The following is a 24902-nucleotide window of genomic DNA, read 5'->3' as shown; positions in this document are numbered from 1 at the left end:
AACAAATCTATGCCAAGAAAAGAGAGAAATGTTTACTAAAATGGAGAAGTCATTTTCAGATTTTTCATTAGAGAAGCAAATGTTTCATTTTGCACCAAAGGGAAAAGCGTAGTGGGAAACTCATTTTCTGCTACGCCGTTCGCAGTCATTATCAAAATTTCCATTGGAGAAGCAAATGTTTCATTTCCCACCAAAGGGAAAAGCGTAAAAGAAAACTCATTTTCCGCTACACCTTTCACAGTCATTTTCAGATTTTCCATTGGAGAAGCAAATGTTTCATTTTCCACCAAAGGGAAAAGCGTAGCGGAAAACTCATTTTCTACTACGCCTTTTGCAGTCAAAGTTCAGTTTTCCACATGAGGAGAGAAAAGACAAATCTCAATCCAAAATGAAGATATATGGGGTCTAGTATCAAGATCACTTCAAAAAGGTAATTATAATTTATGAATCAATCTACATCAAAATTGTGCCCACTACACGAAGGTGGAAAATTGAAGATTGGGTGCGCATTCCACACTCAAAAATGGAATTTTCACTGAGTATCAAATCAACAATAGAGAGATGGAAAATAGCTCTTATTTGATTAAACAAAGAATGATAATTTAATAATGATTTATCTCTTAAAGATTTGGACATCAACATGACATTAAATATGAAGTGGAAAATTCATTTTATGCTACGCCTTTCGTAGTCAGGTTGGAGTTTTCCGCAAAAGGGAGAAGACAAAAGTCAAATTTTCACCAAGAATGAATTGGAATGTTCTATAACTAGTGACCCGATAGCAAAGAAGAAGTATTACTTGTTAATTATTTACAAAGTGTAGCTATTACTAGAATGTGCAAATTTCACCTACAACAAAGAAGCGGAAAATTGAGAACTTGGTATGCTTTTTGACCTCCATTTGGAATTTTCCGCCACAAGCATTCTGGAGACTCACTCCCAAAATTTAGAGAAAAATCAACATGGTAAGCATGGAAGATAACATATTGGCAAATTGAAGACATCTGGGTTACAAAGCCTATGAAAGAAGAGTGGCTGGAAACTCCATTTTATCAATTTTGATTTTGTAACAGTCATATAGACCAGCGTTCAGTAGCTCATATCTTTTGACTCCGTGATTATTTTTCCAATCGCTTCGGTCAAAATTCAGAAAATTAGGTTTGGAAAAACATATCCAAAAATGAGCTCGATCCAAGGGTGGAAGAAAAAGATATGCCCCCTATAATATGATGCATTTTTACTGGCAGCAGTATTTATTTTTTTGTCTGCCCAACAAAGGAAAGATTTTGATTTAACATATTTAAATGTCAATTGGTAAAATATAATTTAAATATGTTAAGATATATCATTATTAACTTTAAAGTTAATAAGAATATCAGTTTTCAAAAGGAAAAAGATGAGAAATCAAAGAGACAAGAGTCAATTACAAAATTGAAAAGTCACCAGAAGAAACCAATCGGAATGTGAAGAGAATCCCCGAGAAGAAACGGTTATAGAACCAAATGGTTATGAAGAAGTCTATTTATTGTAAATCTTTGTGGGTATGGGGGGTTCTTCTTTTCTGCAAAAGTAGGCATTGCTAGAGTAAAGGGGAGGGCATTTAATTTCTATATTTTCATTTATGCATTGGAGATTGATATTTAGTTTTTGTAATAGATTTGGTTGTAGATTGCAAGCAAATATAATGAGAGTGTTGTGTTTGTTGTGTTGAAAACAAGAAAGGTTTTGTTATGAATCAGAGTATTTGAGCATCACTTTTTCTAATTACTTTCAATCGGAATATTGTTACAGTCAGTTTTGAGCACTTTCTTGCATTCTTAGTCAAATAGTGAATGGCGATAGATCGAAGTATTGTCATTCATTCCTGTTGTAAAGATTAGAATGTTTAATCTTCATTTTCATTTTGCAGTGCATTTGCATAATTATCATTTACATTGCATTACCAATGTTGGGGAGTCATAGGATGTGTGAATTCCTGGGTTGGCTAGGTGTAGAACTGAATTCACTACCTGAGTTAGTTCCGTCTAGGGCTGGTTCGGTTTTCCTCTTTCGTTCTCAAGTTAAGAACATACCCAGTTAGTTTAGGAATAAAACAAGATTCATTGAATATCATTGATAAGGGAGTTGTACCTTTTAATTCAGAGGAAATCTATCAGCCTCATGACAGATTATCCAACTGTTGGTATCAAATTGTTTCTCATAGGTTTGGGAATTTAAGTGTTACAATGAAAAGAACAATTTGTTTACCAACACTATCATTGGTCCACATAAATTTGAATGAACAAGTTCTAATACATCTTTAGATCTATTTTCACTCCTATAAAAGCTGCCTTGGGTGTTTTTTCCCTAAGCACACCCTTTGCAAGTTCCTTCATGTTCCTGGTTTAATTTGGGTAAACCTATTACCAATTTCTCAATTGAAGGTAGATCACGATAGTGAAGATGCCCTAATCTATTATGCCAAATCTCACTTGTATTTGAGGATTCATAAATTAGAGCTTGAGAAGGAGAAGTGCAAGGTTTGTATAAACATTCATGTCAAACACCTGTAGTGTGAGCTTTCTTAATGTTTGAGTTTGTGGACCAAGCTAGAACTTTACCATCCATGAAGGTAATTCGATATCCTTTGTCTTTAAGGACTGAAATGGAGACCAAATTATGTTTGATACTTGGTACGAACTATATGCCTATTAGTTGGAGAGAAATGCTCGAGTTTTAGTGTATAGTGCAAGCTCCAAATCCTTTCACTGGATAGTTGGAATCATCCCCAAAGATGACTTCCTCGTCTGAATCTTCAACAAGGTTATCCAGGTGTTCTTTGAATCCTATTATGTGATGGGATGCTCCACTACCTATGACCAAAGTATTTAGGTTGGTGGTTACTTGACTAGAAAGGGCTGAATAAAACACGTCTTTCAAAGTCCCTATCTTAGCTCATTTTATTAACTTCAGCTATGGAAGCTTGAGGTTTAGGCCAGGCTTGCAAGATGACCAAATTTGTCAAATCTAAAGCATTGTACTTTAGATAGGTCCCTCTCTCTCTTGAATGAGCGTTGTCCACTTGAATCCTTTCCTTTCTTCCTATTGAAGTTACATTTCTTCCCTTTTTTGTAAGCATGAGAGTTTAGGACTTGAATATCTTCATTTTGAGGGTTTGACCTAATCCCTCTAGTAATAAGTCTGGATTCCTCTTGAATGCAATTGGTTTTCAAACTATGTTCCCCGGGGACGCGTACCCGGCCTAAAACCCCCTGTTTCGGGGACGGGGGGACGAGTATGAGACGTCCCCCAACCGTCCCCAAATTCCTTTTTTTTGCAAGGGACGTCCTCGAAACTTGGGGACGTGGGGGGGACAAAAGGGGGACGGCCAGCCGTCCTCGGTATGGAAAGGGGACATCTAGCCTTCCCCCGACTGTACCAGGTATGGCCGACCGTCCCCCTTTTTTGCAAGCTCAAAACATTAAAAAAACATTTGTTGTGTCTTTTTTGGTCAGCTAGTGGGCCCCACTCCTCCAAAAACCCTAAAATGTATATAACTCAACACATTTAAATTGTTTTAACCATTCTTTGGTTTTCATTTTATGTTGCAGCCGGCTGAAGTTTTCATTTTGCAAGTAGAGGAGGTAATAGTTTTGCTTCCAAGAGCGTGACTAAGGGTTTGATCTTCTATTTTGTCCACCAACTAAGTATAAAACTCTTTGTGCTTTCATCTATCATTTTTTTAATAAATTTGTAGCTTGCAAAGTCTGATTTTATTTTATTTTTTCATTGTTTCAGCTCATATATCTATTCAATTGCATATTTAAACACAATGAGCAGCAGTGGGAGTACAAGTAGTAGTAGTGAAGAAGAAAATGTAAAGGTTGATGTTGTTAGTAGTGACACTAGGCAAAAACTCAATCCTAAAGCTGATTTGTTTAAATGCCCTTCCGACATTATGAAGAATTTTGCAAAGGGTCTTTTCAATAGGAAAAAACCTCTTCTCCAATATGTCACACCTAGGCCAAAAGATAAAAAGAATTCGAGAGGGACTAGGGTGTGGGATTGTCATGTTTGTCTTGATGATTTTAGGGGCAGCTATACAAGAGTGAAGTCACATTTTTTAGGTGTTACACGCTAAGGAGTCAAAGCTTGTCCTAACCTAACCGATGAACAAAAATTAAAATGTCAAAGATTGCACTTAGAGGCTGAAATGGAGGGGCAAAATTTGACAGTGACATCACCATCCATTCCCTTACAATCATCTAGGCATATTTCATCCGCCATTGGTACTAGTGGCAGCCCTAGTGGGGGGTCTAGAGGGAAGAGAAAGATAAGTAGTAGTGAGAAGGGCTCGGTGGAAAGTGTGTTTAATGCATAGGCAAAGGAGAAGTGTGAGGCATCCATTGGTAGATTCTTTGTTGCTAATGGTATCCCATATAATGCAAACCGTTCCACTTATTATAAACAAATGGTGAAAGATATTATGAACATGAATTCCTCATTTGTGCCCCCCGGTGAGCATAAGCTACGAACCACTATCCTAGATGAAGAGTACTCAAAGGTTGCTTTATTATTTGAAGATATGAGACGCACTTGGGTTATGACAGGCTGCTCTATTATGATGGATGGGTGGACCGATGTTAGACATCGGCCACTCATCAATATCATTGTCACATCCCTTGTTGGCTCTTATTTTTTGAGAGCCATAGATTGCTCAGGAAAGAAGAAGGATGCAGATTTTCAGTTCACCATTTTGCGAGATTCCATAGAGGAGATTGGGCCCTCTAATGTTGTACAGGTTATCACAGATTCTGCACTTGTGTGCAAATCAGCAAGTTTGATGATAGACGGTGCTTATAGGCACATATTTTGGACCCCTTGTTTTCATTCCTTGAACAATGCATTGAAGGACATAGGGAAGATTGAATGGGTGAAGCAAGCGGTGCTAGAAGCTAGAGAAGTGCAAATATTTATTTGCAACCACCACACTTCACTTGCTCTATTCAGGTCCTTCTCTAAGAAGGAGTTCCTCAAACCAGCCGAGACAAGGTATGTCAATTATAATTATAGTTTACTTTTAGTTTGTTTTAACTTTAAGTTATTTAAAAAAATTATTTATAAGTTTACTTACATGTGATGCTTTTTGTTTTAAATTTTAATCATTAATGTTTAAGTTTAAATTTTTAATTTTCAATTGTTGCTATAGGTATTGCACATATTTCATCTTGATGGAGAGGATGATTAAGGTGTATGAGGCCCTTCAATTGATGGTGGTGAATCCAGAGTAGGGACGATGGTCTCATTCTAAGTCCATTGAAGGAAAAGCGGTGAGGCAAAGGATCCTTGATGAGAGTTGGTGGTCCACAATGAAGTAAGTTGTTGGTTTTTAAATTTACTATTAGTCTTTTGCTTGCTGATTTTCCTACTAATAATCTTAAAATTTTAATTCTAATTTTTTTTTTTTTGGCATTTTGATCTTGCAGATACATTTGCTCTGTCATAGCACCCATTGTTGATGTCATTAGATATGTTGATACTAATGCTCCTAGTTTAGGAGAGATCTATGAGACTATTGACAGCATGTTGGGTAAGATGAAGAGAATTGTTGCCGCAAAGGATCCTACATTGGGCTTTTATGAGGAGCATATTAGGCCTATTGTGATGCGGAGGTGGAACATAATGAATACCCCGCTTCATATGGCAGCATTTGCTCTAAATCCCAAATGGTATGCACAGTTGGGTGGAAGGGGCCTCTCATGTGATGATCCTGAGGTTCTGGATGGCTTCACAAAAGCAATTGATAAGATGTATTCAGCTCAAGATGCCTTTACTCTTCGTGCACAGTTCCTTGACTTCACCAACCTTCGTGGCCCAAACTTGGGTAAGCCACAAACAAGGTTGGATAGAGTTGTTTTGGCATAGAGGGATCCTATTGGATGGTGGACTTGGCATGGGAGAGATACACCTGAGTTAAAGATACTTGCTGGTCGCCTCCTTTCACAGGTTGCTAGTTCTTTAGCTGCAGAGAGGAACTGGTCCACATAGTCATATATCCACTCTATTAAGAGGAATAGACTTACCTCTAAAAGAGCGGAGAAGTTAGTGACAGTGCATCATGCTCTTCGACTTGCCGATCGCCAGACTCCAGAGTATAGGCAGACACTAGCTTTGCGATGGGATGTTGAGCCTGAGGATGTGGCCCAGATAGATGAGGATGACATAGCACCAGGACTGGTTGGGGTTCCATTAGATGAGACTACGCTTCCTGTGGAGGATGACAGTGAGGAGGATTCTGATTTTGATGCCATGGATTAGTAGAGGCAGAATAGGAGCAGCAGTCTGCTTCATTTTCTATGTTTTGTTTTTTATGTTGAACATGAGCATGATTATGATACATTGATTATATGATACTTATTACTTTATGGCAGCCTATAGCTTTGGGCATATTTTGATTTTGATTTTCAGATTTATGATTTATCATGCTTATCATTATGAGTCTTATGATATTGACAATGGTTAATAACTTAATGTTCATTGTTCAGTGTTCTCTGATATTGTATTGATATGCATTTTGAGAATTGGATACTAAAATACTAAATAGTAAAATCGGATATTATTTCATAGATGGCATTCAAATGTTGTATGTTATGGTTCTATAATGTTTAAATGACATGCTTTGTGCTTAGTTTCATATGAATGACATGTATATTTACAAATTTCAATGTATATACTGTTACAAGATTCAAGAAGAGTTGGCAGATTAACAGATTTTCGGATGATTGATTGATTAACAGAGGAACAGAGAAACAAATGTGTTCCTTATAAAGAATTACAAGGACTACTAAAGATGGAATTAGAAACAAAACTAGAGACAGGATAGGAAACATTCCTATTTGGACTGAAGAAAAAAGAGACGGGATAGGAAACATTCCTATCTAGACTGAAAGACGGACTACAGACAAGTAGTTGACTATTATAGAAAGTATAAGATATTATCTTAATACCCTCCCTTAATGGTCAACGTACGGATGTTGGAACATTCTGTGATAATTGAGACCCTCCCTAGATCTACAGAATGCTGAAACCAAGAAGCTTTGCCAGAAGAGTGCTATGACTCAAAATAAGTTGCAATTACAAAACTTCGTTTTTGTGGAAAAAAACGGTAAAACCCAGAATCTCACACAACCTTGCGTATTACAGACAACTTGAAATGATTTTTGAGGAGAAAATCAACAAACCCAGAATCTCACGCAACCTTGCGTATTACAAACAACTTGAAATGATTTTTGAAGAGAAAATCAACAAACCCAGAATCTCATCAACCTTGCGTATTACAGACAACTTAAAATGATTTTTGAGGAGAAAATCAACAAACCCATAAAAAACAGAAACAGATACAGAAGGTGAAAAATGCAGCTTCGCCTTGATCAGGACCCGAAGAAGTCGAATGCTGCGTAACACCCATAACAAGTTGATCGGTGTTTCGATATTCAAAGATTGCGATGATGCGCTGCTTCTAGGTTCCATAATTGCGACCATTGAATTTGGAATTATGTTCGAGCAGAATATTTGTTAGAGATACCATGGCACGTTTTTCAATGAAAATTGTGAAAATTTGTGAAGGCACGTTCTTCGAGGCAAAAATACGAAAGACCCAGAAGAATCAGAGAATGACCCAAAAGAGAGCTTGAAAAACCTAGAAGGAATTTGCTGTCATTTTTTGGATCCGCTGGCTCAAAAATCGAGGCACCCAAAAAAAATGGACAACCCAATTGAGCTCTCGAAAAACCCACCAAGAATCTGCAAACAAAATATTTTTTCGACCCCAAAAATTAGGCTTTCGAAAAAAATGGCCCTGGCTGAAAAAAGCTTGAAAAAACTTCAGATTTCTTGATAAAAATGGTCGTTTTTGTTACAGAGCTCTATTAGAGGCAGAGGCCGCACTGAAGATTGGAGTTTTAACTCCACAAATGGTCGAGATTGCAGGTTGTTGCAGATAATCGTCCACGATTTTCACACGTTTTGCAGATGACGGGAGTTGCATAAAAACGTGTTTGGAAGTCACGATTTTTAGGGCAGACTCGTCGAAATCTCAGACACAAAAACCTTAGAAAAAAACCCTAGTTGAAAGCTCAAGGTTTTTAGAAAGCAAGGATCACAAAATAATTTCGAAAATTGGCTCTGATACCATGTTACAAGATTCAAGAAGAGTTGGCAGATTAACGGATTTTCGGATGATTGATTGATTAACAGAGGAACAAATGTGTTCCTTACAGAGAATTACAAGGACGTTGTTTCTAAAAGAAACAACGTAGACTGAAGACGGAAGTAGAAACAAAACTAGAGACAGGCTAGGAAACATTCCTATCTAGATTGAAGAAAAAAGAGACGGGATAGGAAACATTCCTATCTAGACTGAAAGATGGACTATAGACAAGTAGTTGACTATTATAGAAAGTATAAGATATTATCTTAATATATACTATATTTTAAACTTTTCCTATATATATAGCCATCCCCGTCCCCCCCCCCCATCCCCAAAATTGCCAAAAAAATTTGCCATCATGAAAACCCGTCCCGCCATCCCCCACCGTCCCCGTACCGGAAACTTGGGAGAACATAGTTTTCAAACAATCGAACCTAGCGAGTATAGATCGAGCACTTATTCCTTGTACGAAGGATTCCCAAGATGTAGGAAATTTGTTGAGAGCCAGCATTGTTAATTCTTTATTGTCTATTGTGTGGCCAATATTGGATAACTAATCTCTTAACTCTATTATTCTTATGAAGTATGGTGTAACAGCTTCACTTTTGTTCATTTATACACAATGGAGTTATTTTAATGCAAGAGTTCTCATGTTCTTTATCTCATACATGTTCTCTAAGGTTGTGAACATGTTGTATGAAGTGTCTAATTTTGATATAATTGGAACTATATGATCTTTTACTGCATCCACTAATATCTTCATGGCTTGGTTAATTCTATTCATCCATTAATGTGTCTTACTGTCATCACACGATATGGGATTCTCTTTCTCCACGAATGATTCTAACTCATGTTCTTTTAGGGCAAGCATTATTCTAAATTTCCACAATACAAAATTTGATGCTCCTTCAAGTCAATGTTCAAATCTGATGTCATTCACCATTTTATATTATTAAAGAGTTCTAAAGTTAGTTTAGATGAACTTTCTATAAATCTGATACGGATTTTTTTTTCATAACCTGGCTCTAATACCATGTTAATATTTAATCGGATTTATTTTATTTCAAATGTATGTTGATATTGATTCAATAATGGAATAAAGACACAATCTATTTTATTCTTTAGTTACAAAAATACTAATATTGTTTTCGATACAATGTTGCAGAGCTGTAATAATATGCCAGATTTATGTTAGTAAGTAATATAACTTTGTGCCAACTTGAAGAGATCTATTGTACTTTGTAATAGCACTATATATTTTCTGTTTTTCAAAATAAACATCTAAATTATATATATATATATCTGAAGGAACACACCTTATGTAGAAGCATGTCCCTACGTGGATCAGAGCTCACGTAGAGGCATGTCTCTACGTGAGACATGTCTTAAGTGTTGTTTCGTAAATACAATTACGTTGTTGTTTGTGATATTCCATAATGTCAATACTTAATATTATCAACGGCTTAAGTCAATAATCATAATGCGACAATGATAATACTCAAATTGATAGTTTTTATTGATCACATGATCGATGATTCAGTACAATGAATACGTTCAGATTTGATCAAGTTGATACTCAATATCGACACATTACATGATTATTAATTATTAGGTTGAATTATGTGTGTGTGTGTGTGTGTGTGTGTGTGTGTTTAATAATGTAAAAACATATTATATACATATATAAAGAGTATATACATGTGTATATATACATGAAGTTTAACTTAATAGTTATTAATCATGCAATATTTTTGACAATATTCATAACAATTTAATTTGATCATTATATAGAATAATGATAGATATCAATCTCTCAAGATCAATAGATTACATAGGTATTGTTTGAACTAATCCGACCGAAGCTACAAATCATTACCACATAATTCTTTACATGCTCAAACCTTCATTCTATGTCCCTCAGCTGACCTATCTACCTGATGCTGGAAATGATCACAGAAGTTGATCGTAGGACCCTGAAGCTTAAAGTTTTAAACCTTAAAACCATAAACCCAAAAATTAGGAAAGCTTTCATCCTCATGATATCAGTAGTTTGCCCAATAGTTTTGTTCAATGGTTCCTGTTAAGTACCTTAACTTGATTAAAACTTGTGAATCCAGTTAAACCTTATGGCCCTTATCATCCCTGGTGCCTCTCGCACATTTTCCCCACTTAACTCTAAAATAATTATCCTTGAAACTGGATTCCAGTTGTTATCAGGAGTTTAGAAAAGTAACCAGCTATTTCTTTAGAGCTATAGCATGTTCATCTAGAAATAAGTTACTTATGGTAAACTTACAAGGAAGACCAAGGCATTGCATCTCCAAAACAACGAGTTTCCAAAAAGGAATTTGATAGCACTACAGATTTTACTCGTCTTGGACGATACTGAACAAAAAGTTGTGCAAGAAAACTCCCGAGTGAGGTGCCATAAAGATGTACCTGTTAAGAGAATCAAAATTAGGTAGCCTATTACATAAATTCGCTCCTTGCACATATGGATCATGCAAAATGACATCAAAAATAAATAAAAATTGAACTATTATGTAAAAATTAATTAATCATAATTTATGATAACATGCAAAAAAACATGTACATTCAAACCATAAGCATGCATTCAATGAAAAGAGAAAAAAATACTACAAAAGAAAAGAGGCCAAAGCCAGTTATAACAGTTTAGATTTTTACTTGCATAAAGTTCTTGTTGTGCCTTTCTCTTGCATTATATTGAAACTCCTTTGAATCTACAAAAATACTAAAAGGACATGCTGTTTTAATTTCATCTTCTAGAATCTTAAATTTCCTTTAATTGAAATATAACTTCCTCTTTTTGTATGCATGGGAATATATGTATATATGTGTTTTTTGCTTTCATTAGGTCTTTTAAATCAGTAAATGCTCTTTTCCATGTTACCAAGGGAGCTATGAGGCCTCATTTGACCAGAGTTCCATTTTAAAGGTCAATCATCTCTCCTTTAAGCATTTTGTGATTCAAAATTTCAAACCCATCAAGGTTTGAACATGTGTCTTTCACCTAACAACGTGTCATCCAAAATTTATTAGATAGGTGGACCGTGGAATCAATGCTTGACTGCTCATTGCCATGGCATTGAAACAAACACTCTTTAAATGGAGGAGAGGTTTTCAACCATACATGGGTTCATGAACATTAAACAATTAAAAATAGTCAATATAATTGTCCTTTTTTATGTCCAATGTATGTAAAATCTGTATAACTGTTTCTCCACTCCACAGTAGTTTTTGAGATAAAACAGCGATCTTCTAAAAAAAATTGTGGTTATTACATCAAAACTTGGTTGCTAAAACATGTGCACTTGTTTATCTTTACAAATATAATAAATAACTATTGTTCATGAATTTTTTTTTAACTTCATTTTGTGTCATTCCACGGATCATTTTTTAATCATTGTGATGTCAAAACCATCAAAGTTGTTAGGAATGCACCCAATTTCACTAAAGAGCTTGCCAATTCATCCAAAGGTATTTTGTGAAGTAATGAATTTCTTTATATAGAACCTTCACCAAGTGTTGCAGAATTGACAAGTTTTGATAATCTTGTAGATAGTTTGTGTGCTATTCCCTCATTTCTTATTTTGTTGATTATATTTTCTCATTAATTATACTTCATGTGTTGAGTGCAGGCTCATAGCATTCAGTTAGAAGTGATCTAAAACATAATTATTTATCTGTGTCTATGTGTCTATCTACCTGCCTACCTACCTCCCTGCCCACCTGCCTCCCAACCTGCCCACCTTCCCCACCTCACCCACCTACCCAAGTACCGACCTGCTCACACACGTACCAACCCACCCACCTACTGACCGACCATCCATCCATCCATCTAATCTATCTATCAATCCATCTGTACATCCATCCATCTAATCTATCTATTGATCTATCTATCAATCTATCTATTGATCTATCTATCGGTTTATTTTTGCCCTCCTTGTTAGGTCTCTACCTTGGTTTTTAGCCTTTTTTCTATTTCTCTAAATATCAAGATTTACTATGACTTATAGTTATCTCTTTATAAACCCATAATTCTTTTATATTGTGGTATCTATATTTCATAGTATATCTTTATAGTTATAGAGCCTCCCTTTGCTTTGAATTTCATTTAGTCTTATCCGTATCTTGCCCAACCCGCATCTTTGTCATGGTGGTTTTCCCTTCCTTACGTGCTTTTTCCTTCTCCTTTTCCTCTATTTTCTTCTTGTGACTTATGATCCTTATGCATTTCTTTTTACGCTTTTGTTTATGAACATTCGGTAGTCCAGCCCACCCCTTTGTAAAGTACTCATAGATTGATGTTTTATCATTACCTTCTCTCAAATTTTCACAAAGTAATCATTTTGAGAGATAAATTTTTTCATCATGATCTCTCGTCAACTGGAACTATCCAAAAACTATTGTCTTTTATACTCAAGAAGTCACCCATTTGTAGTATCCTCTATGCTCATCACATTTGTTAATGATTAACTAGTATTTGGTCTTTTTGTGAAGTTTTCACACCATCACCCCATTGCAAATGGGGACCCCCTCTTTTGTCTTTTGCTTGGGCTTTTGTGGTAGTTTGGTTTTAGAGATTTGGCATTTGGACATGAGGGTGAGGCGATGATAATGGAGATTTGACTAAGTCTAGGAGATGGAAGAAAATTGGGAGTGATGCTAAAAGAAGAGCTAAATTCAGCTAAGTATAAGACACATTATCCTAAACGTTGGTGCTAAAAAAATTCTCGCATAGTTGAAACCATAAGCAATATTATTATAAAACTCATCCTGAGTTGAGACGTGTTTCACTATCCAAGTAAATGTTGCCATAGCTTGGCTGAAGCGTGTTTCACTACTCAAGTAAAAGTTGTCTCAACTTGGATGAGGCGTGTTTCACTACCCATGTAAATGTTGTTTCATCTTGAGCTAGAACTTGATTTTCTACCTATGTTAATTTTGTCTCATCTTAGAGTAATGATCTTTGAACCTTTTAAATGGAAAGTTAAGCCTAGAAGTTTGTTGCAAATGTGTGTGGCCTCTTTTACATATGGCATTGGGCCCAAAATTTGAGGCAATACAACCTGAGAAAATAATGTATGAGCATGGCGAATTAAAATGCCTTGGATCAAATATTTATAAAGAAATTAAATTCACATTGAGGCAAAACCCATTTTGCTCCAATATCTTTAAACAATAATTAAAAAATTAAAAATTAAAAGAACAAAAAAATGAGGAGAGAGAAAACGACAAAAAATTAAAAATAAAATAAAATGAAAAAAAAGGGTTTTAAATTGAGATGAGATTTATATTTGCCTTGATTTTCCAAAATATGGATTTACTTCAAATGAATTAATTAATTCATCAATTGTTGCATTGAAATTATCCAAATGGCATCAATTTTAATAAATGGACAATTTAAATAATGGAAAATAAATCATACATAGTAATAATTAAACATTTTCCAATCAAATTTCCATTACCCCATTAAATTATTTTTTATTGAAAATTTAAATGGCAAGTTTGTGATAATTTTCTAAGTCTTATGGCAATTATTATTTAAAATTTTATAACTATTTACAAGTGCTTGTTTGCCTTGCAGGCCTAAGGAACACAATTCCCAAAGTGATGAGGTGGCATTGTCTACAATGAACTCTCTTCTCGTTGCTCCATGTGCCATTGATCCTTATCAAGTTGTTATGGATTTGAATTTTGTCATTGGCCCATAAGGTGGTGCTTAATTGTAATTGGATAAGCATTTAATGCTTGTAGTAGGTAGTTATGAAACCTTAAATAGGGCTTATGTGGATTAATCTTGGCCATTGATTTCAAATCAATTTGGGTCATTTGTTGTATTTGAGCTCCCTATATAAGAATTGCTCCCCTCATTTGTAGAGACCTAGAGAGATTGGAGAATTGTTACTAATATAATGCCACATTTGCTCCTCGCAACCATTTTTGATATGATTTGGTTCCTCCATCGCCTGCATGGTTTTGCGGATCTAGTTGGTGAACGTGATCGATACTCCTAGTTGGCATATTGTTCTTTGGTTACTACTGCGAGTTCTAAGTATGGTTCTCAAGCTCGTTGCTAGTGTGCATAGGCTTCTTTGCTAGGTTCGATTGGTATTGATATTGACCACCTCCCCGCTTACCAATTCTTGTTGAACGCCCCTGCTCATCTTCTCCCCTCACGGAAGGAGTTAAATGAGCATATCAAACTTGACATTTATAGACAGTACATTGCCACTACTAGGGTTAACCCGCCTGATGGTTTACGCCCAAGGATGTCCTTTTATGCAAAGCACTTTTTGGAAATCTCTAATGGGATTATTGTTCATCCTAGCTACCTTTCTCAGCGGTGGTCTCACGCCCTATGTATCTCCCTAGCATCTTTTAGAGTTGGTTCTCATCGCCTTCGATCTCAAAACGACCATCATATTGACAGCGGGGAGCAGATCTGTAAGCTGTGTACTTTGGATGAGATTGAGACAGGCACTCACTTTATTTTCCGTTGCCCTATATACTATGAGATCAAAGGGAGATTTTTTTGTCTATTCCGAGAGTGTTCCTCTCTTTATATTTTTTCAATTACTATGATCAGAGGTGTCTTGCACTTTATCTTTAGGAGGCCACTACGCTCCATGATAGTACGCTACAATCACTACTTCTGCACCGACATATGTCTGCTCAGCTCATTATTGCCATTTTCACACCCTTATCTCCTTTGCATGGTGTGAAAAGGTCATCTAGTTCTACCAACTCCTCTAGTCATTCCAGATCTGTTAGATCTCGTACTGGCTATTTGCAACAATGGCACTCCTCTACTAGTTCCCAAAGACAGAGCAGAGCTTCTACCCATCGACAAGCATATCCTTCTGTGCCTGATTTCTTTTTGCCTAACAAGGACTCCTAGTCTTTTCTTGGCCTTTTCTCTCTATTTCTATGCTTTTATTATTTTGTTGTTGCTTTAGTTTTCGAACACCGTTGGGTGCTCCTATTGTTGCCAACCTCATTGTTGTAATCTTCTAGTCCCATACACCTTTTGGTGGTCTTTTGTTAGACATTAATATCATTATCTTATCTTATCTACTTTTCATTGTTGTGCCTTGCACGGTGAATTGTTGCAATCAAGTTTGTATTATTGCATGGTGATCCATATTTCCTTACGTAGTTTAGGATTTTATTTCATGTTGTTTAGAAGTAGTTTAGTTGAATGGAAATTTTCGAGGATGTTTACTTGAGTGACTCGACAAATCCGGGCCACTAGCCTCTTGTTGATGGTAGGAGTGCCCTGTGTGGTAAGTTGGTGATTGAGCACTTAACTTCAATTGATATCCAATCTTTAGTTTGCATCCATTGATGGGATTGGAGAGGGTAGATATTGATGTGAAAACCATTAGGTAGTTCCTTGGAAGCTTGCACTAGGTGGGTAGAGTTGTCGATTAAGCTATATCTAGTAGAGTCCAAGTTCATTCATGATTCCTTGCATTCATAGTAGAAGTAAGAGTAAGAATAGAGGTTAGAAATTTAATTTGAAGTAGAGAATTGGGAAGTTAGAACTTATATTTTCATTGCACATTGTAGAGCCAAATCTTTAGAAATGCAAGAGTTGACATCCATTGAATGAGTAGTATAAGTCCCTTTGTGATAACCAACATATCACACCATAAAACTAAGTGAAGTCCACAATTAAGAAGGAACCTTGAAGCCAATTCATGATCTTATATTGCAAGCTTAGCATGACAGGTGACCTTATATCAAGAGAGGATTGAGTGTTTTGTGTTTCTCCTCAAAACATTAAGTATTTGATTCTACATGTTATAGTGGAACAAAAGTTACATCAACAGAAATTGGTGCTAGGAGGACATGAACAAGGTTCATTCGTGGAATTATCAACAGAAGTTAGCTTTCAAGTTGTATTCGAGATGAGAGATCTCTTCGAAAGACAATTTTTTTTTAAATGAAAATTTTAAAAAAACACCAAAAAATCAAAAATCAAAAAACTCAAAAAGAAGAAAATGTTTCTCAATGGATAGGCACGTGGATGTTCTTCCTATTTGGTTTGGTTTGAAAAAGAGGTTGTATCAGTGTGATTTGACACAACTTGTAGTGACAAGGCAGTGTGGGATACATGGCACCACTGCACATGAGGAGATGCATCATTTAGTGTTCCTTTTGAGGGTGGACTTGGCATTATGAGGCAAAATTTCTTTTTCACAAGTACATGAGCTTGTGGTACTTGTCAATTCAGAAGAAGAGTTTCTTGAGTCCAAAGAAGATATTAATAGGAACCCAAGAAATGGATATGGAGGAAATACTTAGTGTAGTGTGCATAACCTTTCGCATCAGGAATCTACTTGCCCATCTTGTCAAGACACTATTGACTTGATCAAGGTTCAAATGGGTTTGGTATGAGGAAGTATCTATGGGGCTTGGCAAGGATTTATTTCTGCTGCCAAGTTGGATGTCTAATGAAGATGGTAGTCATCACTCAAGTTGGGAACCAAAGGTTGAAGAAAGAAAGCATGGTTGAGTAAATGGCAATGATAATCAAGAGGAAAACTTTCACACATCACTTCACTAGGAGTGGACAAGAAAAGTAAGGAAGCGAAAGATTTTATTCAAGGAATGGGAGACATAGAAGACAAAGATCAACATCTTGAAGAACTAGAAGGTGATCATCACAATTTTGAGTAGGTGATCCTTGATGAACTTTCCCTCATGCTACAAAGGATGAATCATTGAGGATGAATGGCATGGAAATTCACATACCCTTACAAAGGATAGTCAGGTGGACAAGCTGAATGAGGAACTGCAAGTTATCATAGATGATTCAAAGTATGAAGAACAATTTGACAAAATAGTCAAAGATACTACAACCTTTAGGGGGTGCTAAAGGATATCATTCAGGAAGTTGAGTCATTGCCAAAGGTATTTCAAGATAATCAAGTTGCTGCAAGTGACACGATTCACCATCAACTTCGACCTCCAGAGACTTCACCGCTTGAGAATGAAATGATGAGCTCGTGAGGATGTTTGGTGATGAGATTCCTTCCAGTTTTGAAGAGTTTATGCTTGATGAGATTCTACAGGAAGAATTGCAAGATGTTCGTAAAGAGAAATCTACATGCAACTATGTTGGGACTTTGCATTTGATTAGCTTGGGGAGATATTTGAAGGAGACATTATCAAGGAATTTTTTATTTTTGGGGATGCACTTAGCGATCTTCATTGCGATGCATGGTTCATGTCGTACAAGGACAAGCCTCCTAATGCAAAATCTTATGGGTTTGACTACAAGTTTGATCATTCCTTAGCCACCCAAGGGTTTGATGTTGATGCCCATGGGGTTATCCATCACCAACTGCGACCTCCTGAAGCTGTGGATGATCAACAAGGATTACACCATGAATTATCACTAGAGACATGCCAGGTTGTTTCTTTCCTTGCATCTAATGTTGAAAATTTTAGGAAAGAAAACTTGCATTTGGATTGACCATGGACCACACAAATTGCCTCAACTATTGATCTTGCATGATAATTTTCCTGAGTTTGAAAATGGGGTAATAATATTTTTTTCAAAGTACAAGGATAAATTTGCAAAATAGAGAACCATTACACAAGCCTTGTTGCTCTTGAACATTTTGAGAAACCATGTTAGATCAAGTGTATATATCAGTTTGGTTTGTGTCATCCCTCTAGGATTCTGGTACATGGTTAGAGTAGGTTTGTCTTGAACCACTTGGTTCAAGAGGGTTGGTGTAGGTTTTCCTTTTAGTCACTTTAGTTTAGATGAGTAGGTTTTTCTTGAGTCGTTTGACCCAAGTGGTTTGGTAATAGTTGCTTATTTTGCTTTAGTTTAGGAGTCTTCTTTAGGTAGTTTAGTATAGAGGGATTCCAATTTGTAAGAAAGGTGATGTGTTCTTCCCCACACTTTGGTGTTCTCACAGTAGATTTGTTCAGTTGATTTCTTGAATACCTCTTGCGAGAATGCCTCAACTGGAAATTATTTCGAATAGCTAATCCTTTGAAAAGGTTTTGTACTAAATTTGGATTGAATTCTTTCATTGTTTTTAAGGCACCAGATTCTTTCAATTGCAACATTTTACTCACACTTAATTGCATTAAGTTCTTTGAAAGTGTCAAGTGAAGTTACAATAAGTGAAATATCATACACTTGCTTTAGTGCCACTACGGTTGTCCAAACCCTCCACAAGCTTCACTACTTGTAAGCCAAAAATAAAAGATTGAGAGAAAAAGGAAGGCAATATCAAAAGAAAGGAGAAAAGCAAAAAAAAGAGAGACAAGAAAATAAAGCAATTTGGCTTTGGGTGTGCGAACATCTCTATCGATGCTATAAAAAATAATCACTAAAGGTAGAGCAATGTTCATGGTTGACCACAGTGATAACCTTGTCCGGGCTATGGACGCCTAACTAGCAACAAGGCTCTATTCAGGATGCTTTTGAAGTAAGGATATTAAAATAGCCGAGACTGACAGATCTAAGATACTTTCAAGGTTCTTTTTGAGCAAGGAAGAAATCACTTGCAGACACGTGGGTAACTATGGATTAAGGTTCTTAGCTCAATTCATGGTTCCACCCATTTTGAATACAATTTCTATACATTGGGTAGGTAGAAGGGCGGTAGCCAAAGGTTCTTGATTCTAAGTAAGTTATATTCTTGAAATATTTACGAACATCTCTTTGGGTGGGTGCAAGATGTTGTAAGGTTTTCACACCATCGCCCCATTGCAAATGGAGACCCCCTATTTTGTTTTTTGCTTAGGCTTTTGTAGTAGTTTGGTTTTAGAGATTTGGCATTTGGACTTGAGTGTGAAGGAATGAGTTTGCATTTGGAATGAAACAGAGATTTGGCTAAGTCTGGGAGATGAAACAAAATTGGGAGCGATGCTTAAAGAAGAGCTAGATTAGGCTAAGTATAAAACTCATCCTGAGCTCAAATGTGTTTCACTACCCAAGTAAATGTTGTCTCATCTTGGCTTAGGCTAGTTTCAGTACCCAAGTAAATATTGTCTCAGCTTGGCTGAGGTGTGTTTCAGTACTCAAGTAAATGTTGTCTCAGCTTGGTTGTGACGTGTTTCACTACCCAATTAAATGTGGTCTCAACTTGGTTGATGCATGTTTCACTACCCAAGTAAATGTCGTCTCAACTTGGTTGAGGCCTATTTCACTACCCATGTAAGTGTTGTTTCATCTTGTGCTAGAACTTGATTTTCTACCTATGTTAATTTTCTCTCATCTTAGAGTAATGATCTTTGAACCTTTAAATGGAAAGTTGAAACTAGAAGTTTGTTCCAAATGTGTGTGGCCTCTTTTATATAAGGCATTGGGCCCAAAAATTGAGGAAAACAACCTTACAAAATAATGTATGAGCATGGGGATTAAAATGCCTTGGATTAACTATTTATAAAGAAATTAATTTCAAATTAAGGTAAGACCCATTTTGCTCCAATACCTTTTTAAAAAATTGAGAGAAAATGACGAAAAATTAGAAATAAAATAAATAAAAATAAAGTTGATATAATAAAAATGAGTTTTAAATTGAGATGAGATTTAAATTTACCTCAATTTTCCAAAATATGGATTGATTTTAAATAGTGTAACACGAGGACTCACACCCCCCTCCCAAACCTCAAAGTACCCGTCCTCGAGACGTCCCTGCACCAAGTGCTTAAGTACCCAAGTACCCTCACCTCCGCCATTCCATAACCATGCCATCGCTAGGATGGGTACCTGAATTTCTATTTGAATTTTGATTTTTGAATGTTACTATTGAGTATGTAATATCTTACTAGGTTGAATGTTCAATAGTTCTAGCTCATGTTGCAATTTTGCTATGTTCAATTATTTTAATTTGCCATGTTCTACTGAAACATCATTCCATAACTAGCATTTCAAGTTCTATGTGTATACTATACAACACCCCTCCCTATCTCGTCCTCCCCTTGTCGTCCCCCAGCCGTCCCAAAAACTTATCCCAACGTCCCGACATACCCTAGTACTGGGGTAACACTGATTTTAAATGAATTAATTAATTCATCCATTGTTGCATTATTGAAACTATCCAAAATGGCATCGATTTTAATAAATGGAAAACTAAATTAATGGAAAATAAATCGTACATGGTAATAATTAAATATTTTCCAATCAGATTTCCACTACCCCATTAAATTATTTTTTATTGAAAATTAAAATGGCAAGTTTGTGGTTATGAAACCTTAAATAGGGCTTATGTGGATTAATCTTGGCCATTGATTTCAAATCAATCTTGGTCGTTCATTGTATTTGAGCTCCCTATATAAGAACTGCTCCCCACATTTGTAGAGGGAGAGAGATTGGAGAATTGTTGCTAATATAATGCCAAATTTACTTTACTTTTCATTGTTGTACCTTGCATGGTGAATTGTTGTGATCAAGTTTGTATTATTCCATGGTGATCCATATTTCCTCACTTTGTTTATGATTTCATTTCACGTTGTTTAGAAGTAGTTTGGTTGAATGGAAGTTTTGTGGATGTTTACTTGAATGACTCGACAAATCCAGGCCACTACCCTCTTGCTGATGGTAGAAGTGCCTTGTGTGGTAAGTCTATTATTGAGCACTTACTTCAATTGATATCCAATATTTAGTTTGCATCCATTGATGGGATTGGAGAGGGTAGATATTGATGTGAAAACCATTAGTTAGTTCCTTAGAAGCTTGCACTAGGTAGGTGGAGTTGCTGATTAAGAAACATCTAGTAGAGTCCAAGTTCACCCATGATTCCTCGCATTCATAGTAGTAGGAGTAAAAATAGAGGTTAGAGGTTTCTGTTGAAGTGGAGAATTGGGAAGTTAGAACTTAAATTTTCATTGCACATTGTAGAGCCAAACTTTTAGAAGTGCAAGAGTTGACATCTATTGAATGAATAGCTTAAGTCCCTTTGTGATAACCAACATATAACATCATAAAACTAAGTGAATTACACAATTGAGAAGGAGCCTTGAAGTCATTTCATGATCTTACTTTACAAGCATAGCATGAGAGATGACCTTATATCAAGAGAGGATTGAGTGTTTGGTGTTTCTCCTCGAAACATTAAGTATTTGATTTTGCATGTTGTAGCAGAACAAAACTCACATCAACAGGTCTAAGGGTTGTAGTTCCCATGGAAACTAATGTGATGACATTCGACATTAGGGAAACAAAAAAGCTTCTTTTACAAGGCATATTCGTCCAAAAAGATGGAGCAGAACTCTTCAGGATGTGATCAGAAGAGTGGTCGAGTGGTTAATAGCAGACCCTCATTTTGATAGTGAATTCACCTTGAGAGTAAATGGTGAGATTGTAGGATTATTTCTCTCACTACTATCTTTGGCCAATGTTCCAAACGAGGATATAATTAGGGCTACACACCATGTTTTTATGAAAGAAATACTTAAGGGACTGGAGCTGGCAGTATATTGTATTAAAATAAGTTACAAATACCTTTCCTACAGGTATATATGAGGGCAGATTTGGACAACCAGGAAGCTTTGCATGGTTGTGTGTGCGAAGGCCAGTTTTGGTCTTTAAAAAGAGAAGACATTATTCAAGTCTCCTTGGCCAGCCATGGAAAGGAACATTCAGTTTCTTTTGAGAGGAATTAATTCCTTTCTCTGAATATGAAGTGGGTTTTGGGCTATTGGCGGGTAGAGGGATATGAAATTCCCCAATCATATAATGAAGAGGACTTGAATAATCTTAGGATTATTCCCCATCAGTCATTAAAAATAGTTGGGGTATGACGTATGCTGCAAAACAAGATCTACAGGGGCAAAGCAAAGCTAAACGTCAAGGATAGCGAGAACAAGGAGGTCTCTGAGGATAAACCAGTCATCATCCAGAGGAGGTCCCCTTAGATAGCACAAAACTATGACTCAGTAATACTTTACTTTATATGTTCTTATAGTATATACAGAAACCTAGAACTAGCTTTTGAACTATAGACCTCGATATATTATAGACCTTTAATTAGTAACAATTTTTTAGTATTATGGTTCAGCTTAAAATTTATGGTTGTCTGTTCTCTATAGTTTGAATTCATTTATATCCTCTTGTCTTCTTTTTTTGTCTTCTTCCGCTCTAGTTTTTTATCTTTCTATGACATTTGTGGATTCTTTCTTTTTGGGTTTTTATGGTTTTTGGTCCCTATCGTGTGTTAAGTAGGCGCTGTCATTACGTTTATGTTTGGTTTTTTAATTTCCCTTTTGAAATAGATGGGATGCCTTCCTTAGTAATTCATGTTTTATTATCTTGTAGCATCGAGTTTTCAAATCAAGCCATTTAAAGATAGAATTAACTACTGTCAAGATTTTCTTTGAAAGGCATATTCAGAATTAATTGGCAAACAGTGGTAGCAATTACTGTGTTAAATGCATCACTTGAGTATCTATTTTTAAGTTTAAATGACTATTAGAAAGGAAAGTTTATTATATTGATTTGATTATGCAAACTTGATTTTCAAAAAGGGAAGGATATATTTGTCTGGAGGAAAGTCGATTTAAGATTTAAAATTAGGCCTTGGTTCCAATTTAAAAAACTAACCCAATAAGGAAGTATATTTTATAATCTACTACTTGAAGGTGGATTAGTGCTTTGTGGAGTTCTCTTTTATTTTATATGCAGGGAAGCTATACTTCTAGAGGCAGGAACAGCTCCAGTGATGCAAAGATAGAGAAACAGCAGACATATAGATGAATAAAATACTTTATTGATGTAATTAATATCCTAAATTGAAGGATATCTGATGTTATAGAAAGTTGTAACAGTATAAATAATTATCCTGATTCTAGATTTAGGAAATTATTTCAAACTCTTTGTAATAAGGATTAATCCTCAATTATCCCCTTTTTTGTTTATAAAAGGGATTTTGTATTTTGTATATCTGGACTTTGGTCCCGGGCTACACCGGGGGTTTTTCTTGCCTCTGTTCTTTACCTCCGGAGCCCACACAGAACAGAAGGACAAAAATGTTATTATTTTATATCAATAAAACATAACACTTAGGCCGTTTACCAAGCAAAAAAAACAGACTAGTTACCATTGGCATCAACACTTAAATATTTCTAATAAAATTAAGCTCAAAATCAAGGTGCAAGAATTGTTCCCTAGCCTTCCTAGACTACTATTTATCAGTTATTTTTCACCTTGGATTCAAGCCTTAAAAATATTTCATATGTGTGGTGCCCTTTTCTTGATACCCAACATATAATATATTACCACTAATAAAATAATTTTAATTACACTAAGTTCAACCAATAGCTGTTTATTAATCTACATTATTAGATAGTCTAAATGAATGGCTAGTGGTCTGAAAATCTGAAGCATTTCTTAGAAGATTGCATCTGTTTTGTTGTTGCTGTAATTTAATCTGGTGAAACAAAATCTGATCAACATTTTGGAATTCATCTATTAGTGTCAACAAGTTTTCATTTAAGATTCCTACTTTAACTTTCTAAAACCTACTCTTTTTAAAATGAATTTACGTAAGATGAAAAACATCCACTGTTATTGCTAAATCTGATGATATTGAGATTTTAGATCCTAAGATTTTCTGAGAAACCTTGCAGAAACAGAATTCCAGCTTGTTAGTATAAGGTCCCTTGTGATACCAGCAAAATCACATGCATTCACTGAGTTATCTGAAGCACAACCAAGAGCTGCTACCAGAACCTTGGGGTGACAGTATTTGAGTCATCAAATAGGATTTCCTTTCGAGGGAGAATAGAATACTCAGTGTATTTTATTCTGTGTTTAAATGTGCAAAAACACTTGTCAACAAATGCATTCAGGGTCAAAGGGATGGACATAAACACAAGGTATGATAGAAAATAACTAAAAGGGGGCCTAGACTCTTAAGCAAATAAAATAAATTAAGAATTATTTGAAAAAATGAAGAAATAGTGAATGGGGGTAAACATAAATAAGGTAAGCCCAGACAAGTACAAGATATGTGTAAAGGGGGACCCACAAAGTAGTGTAAGTAGATGAAAGCAACCTAGTGGGTAAGAAATATTGACTGTTGAATAGGCCATTTTGGAGGAGCTAACAATATTATCGTCAATCATGTAGGGTCTAAGAATGCCCTTGGGAAAATCTAAGACTAAGGGTGACACTGTAGAAACTATTAGGAGGAGATAATCCAATCCACATAACCCACACACTCCATGCTAGACTATCTTGGGAGGCAATAACTTAATCCTTATAACCATGGAAGCTACACACATTTGTATCTATGTCATGATTATGGAGGTTAAACACATTTGTAAGTATAGCATATATTCATTCTATAGTTCATCCCCATTACATCTTTAATATAGATAAACACTTCCATAGTATTTCTGTATGTGTTTCTCAGGTGCAAATTGAATGTCTGCACATCATGTTGCCTGATAAAAAGAATTGATCTTGCATACCTTCTTTTATGTTACCTCTCTAGCTCAACTCCTTGTTCTTTGTTTCCTAGTTGCATCTAGAGTTTAGTATAATAATTTGTCTTCACAATAATTCATCATTTATATTACCTTCATTTATGCTCCATTTCTTTAATAAATTTGAGGTAAGACTCTTCAAATGATGGTATACATTAGGAACATACAATTAATAAAATCCCAAAATTCCTACAATGAGCTCAACAGTATACTATCCTCCACTTAAAGATTA

General features: G+C 35.7%; 2 protein-coding genes across 7 annotated transcripts in view; one reads left to right on the top strand and one right to left on the bottom strand.

The window, feature by feature from the left end:
• Positions 1-24902, bottom strand: part of LOC149531458 (uncharacterized) — a 68152-nt gene that overhangs the window by 21017 nt on the left and 22233 nt on the right. For 3 of the 4 annotated variants that reach the window (XM_089808506.1, XM_089808507.1, XM_089808505.1), the window contains one exon: positions 10485-10627. In XM_089808506.1, coding sequence (XP_089664632.1) covers positions 10485-10627 — 143 coding nt within the window. Of the gene's footprint in view, positions 1-9948; positions 10628-24902 lie in introns of those variants that run through there. The other variant, XM_089808508.1, reaches the window with a different exon arrangement.
• Positions 1-24902, top strand: part of LOC149531459 (uncharacterized) — a 69642-nt gene that overhangs the window by 34992 nt on the left and 9748 nt on the right. Inside the window, exons 2-3 of one of the 3 annotated variants that reach the window (XR_016358424.1) lie at positions 5189-5353; positions 5466-6446. The exons of 1 other annotated variant lie outside the window; for it this stretch is intronic. The gene's annotated coding sequence lies outside the window, so the exon portion shown is untranslated. Of the gene's footprint in view, positions 1-5188; positions 5354-5465; positions 6447-13796; positions 14147-24902 lie in introns of those variants that run through there. One more of the 3 variants, XM_089808501.1, reaches the window with a different exon arrangement.

Source organism: Cupressus sempervirens, chromosome 11 (genome assembly GCF_028749045.1).
Source record: "Cupressus sempervirens isolate cs-2001-9-10 chromosome 11, ASM2874904v1, whole genome shotgun sequence".
NCBI classification, from domain to species: domain Eukaryota; kingdom Viridiplantae; phylum Streptophyta; class Pinopsida; order Cupressales; family Cupressaceae; genus Cupressus; species Cupressus sempervirens.
The sequence above is the reverse complement of the archived record's forward strand: the minus strand, read 5'-3'. Positions and strand labels throughout refer to the sequence as shown.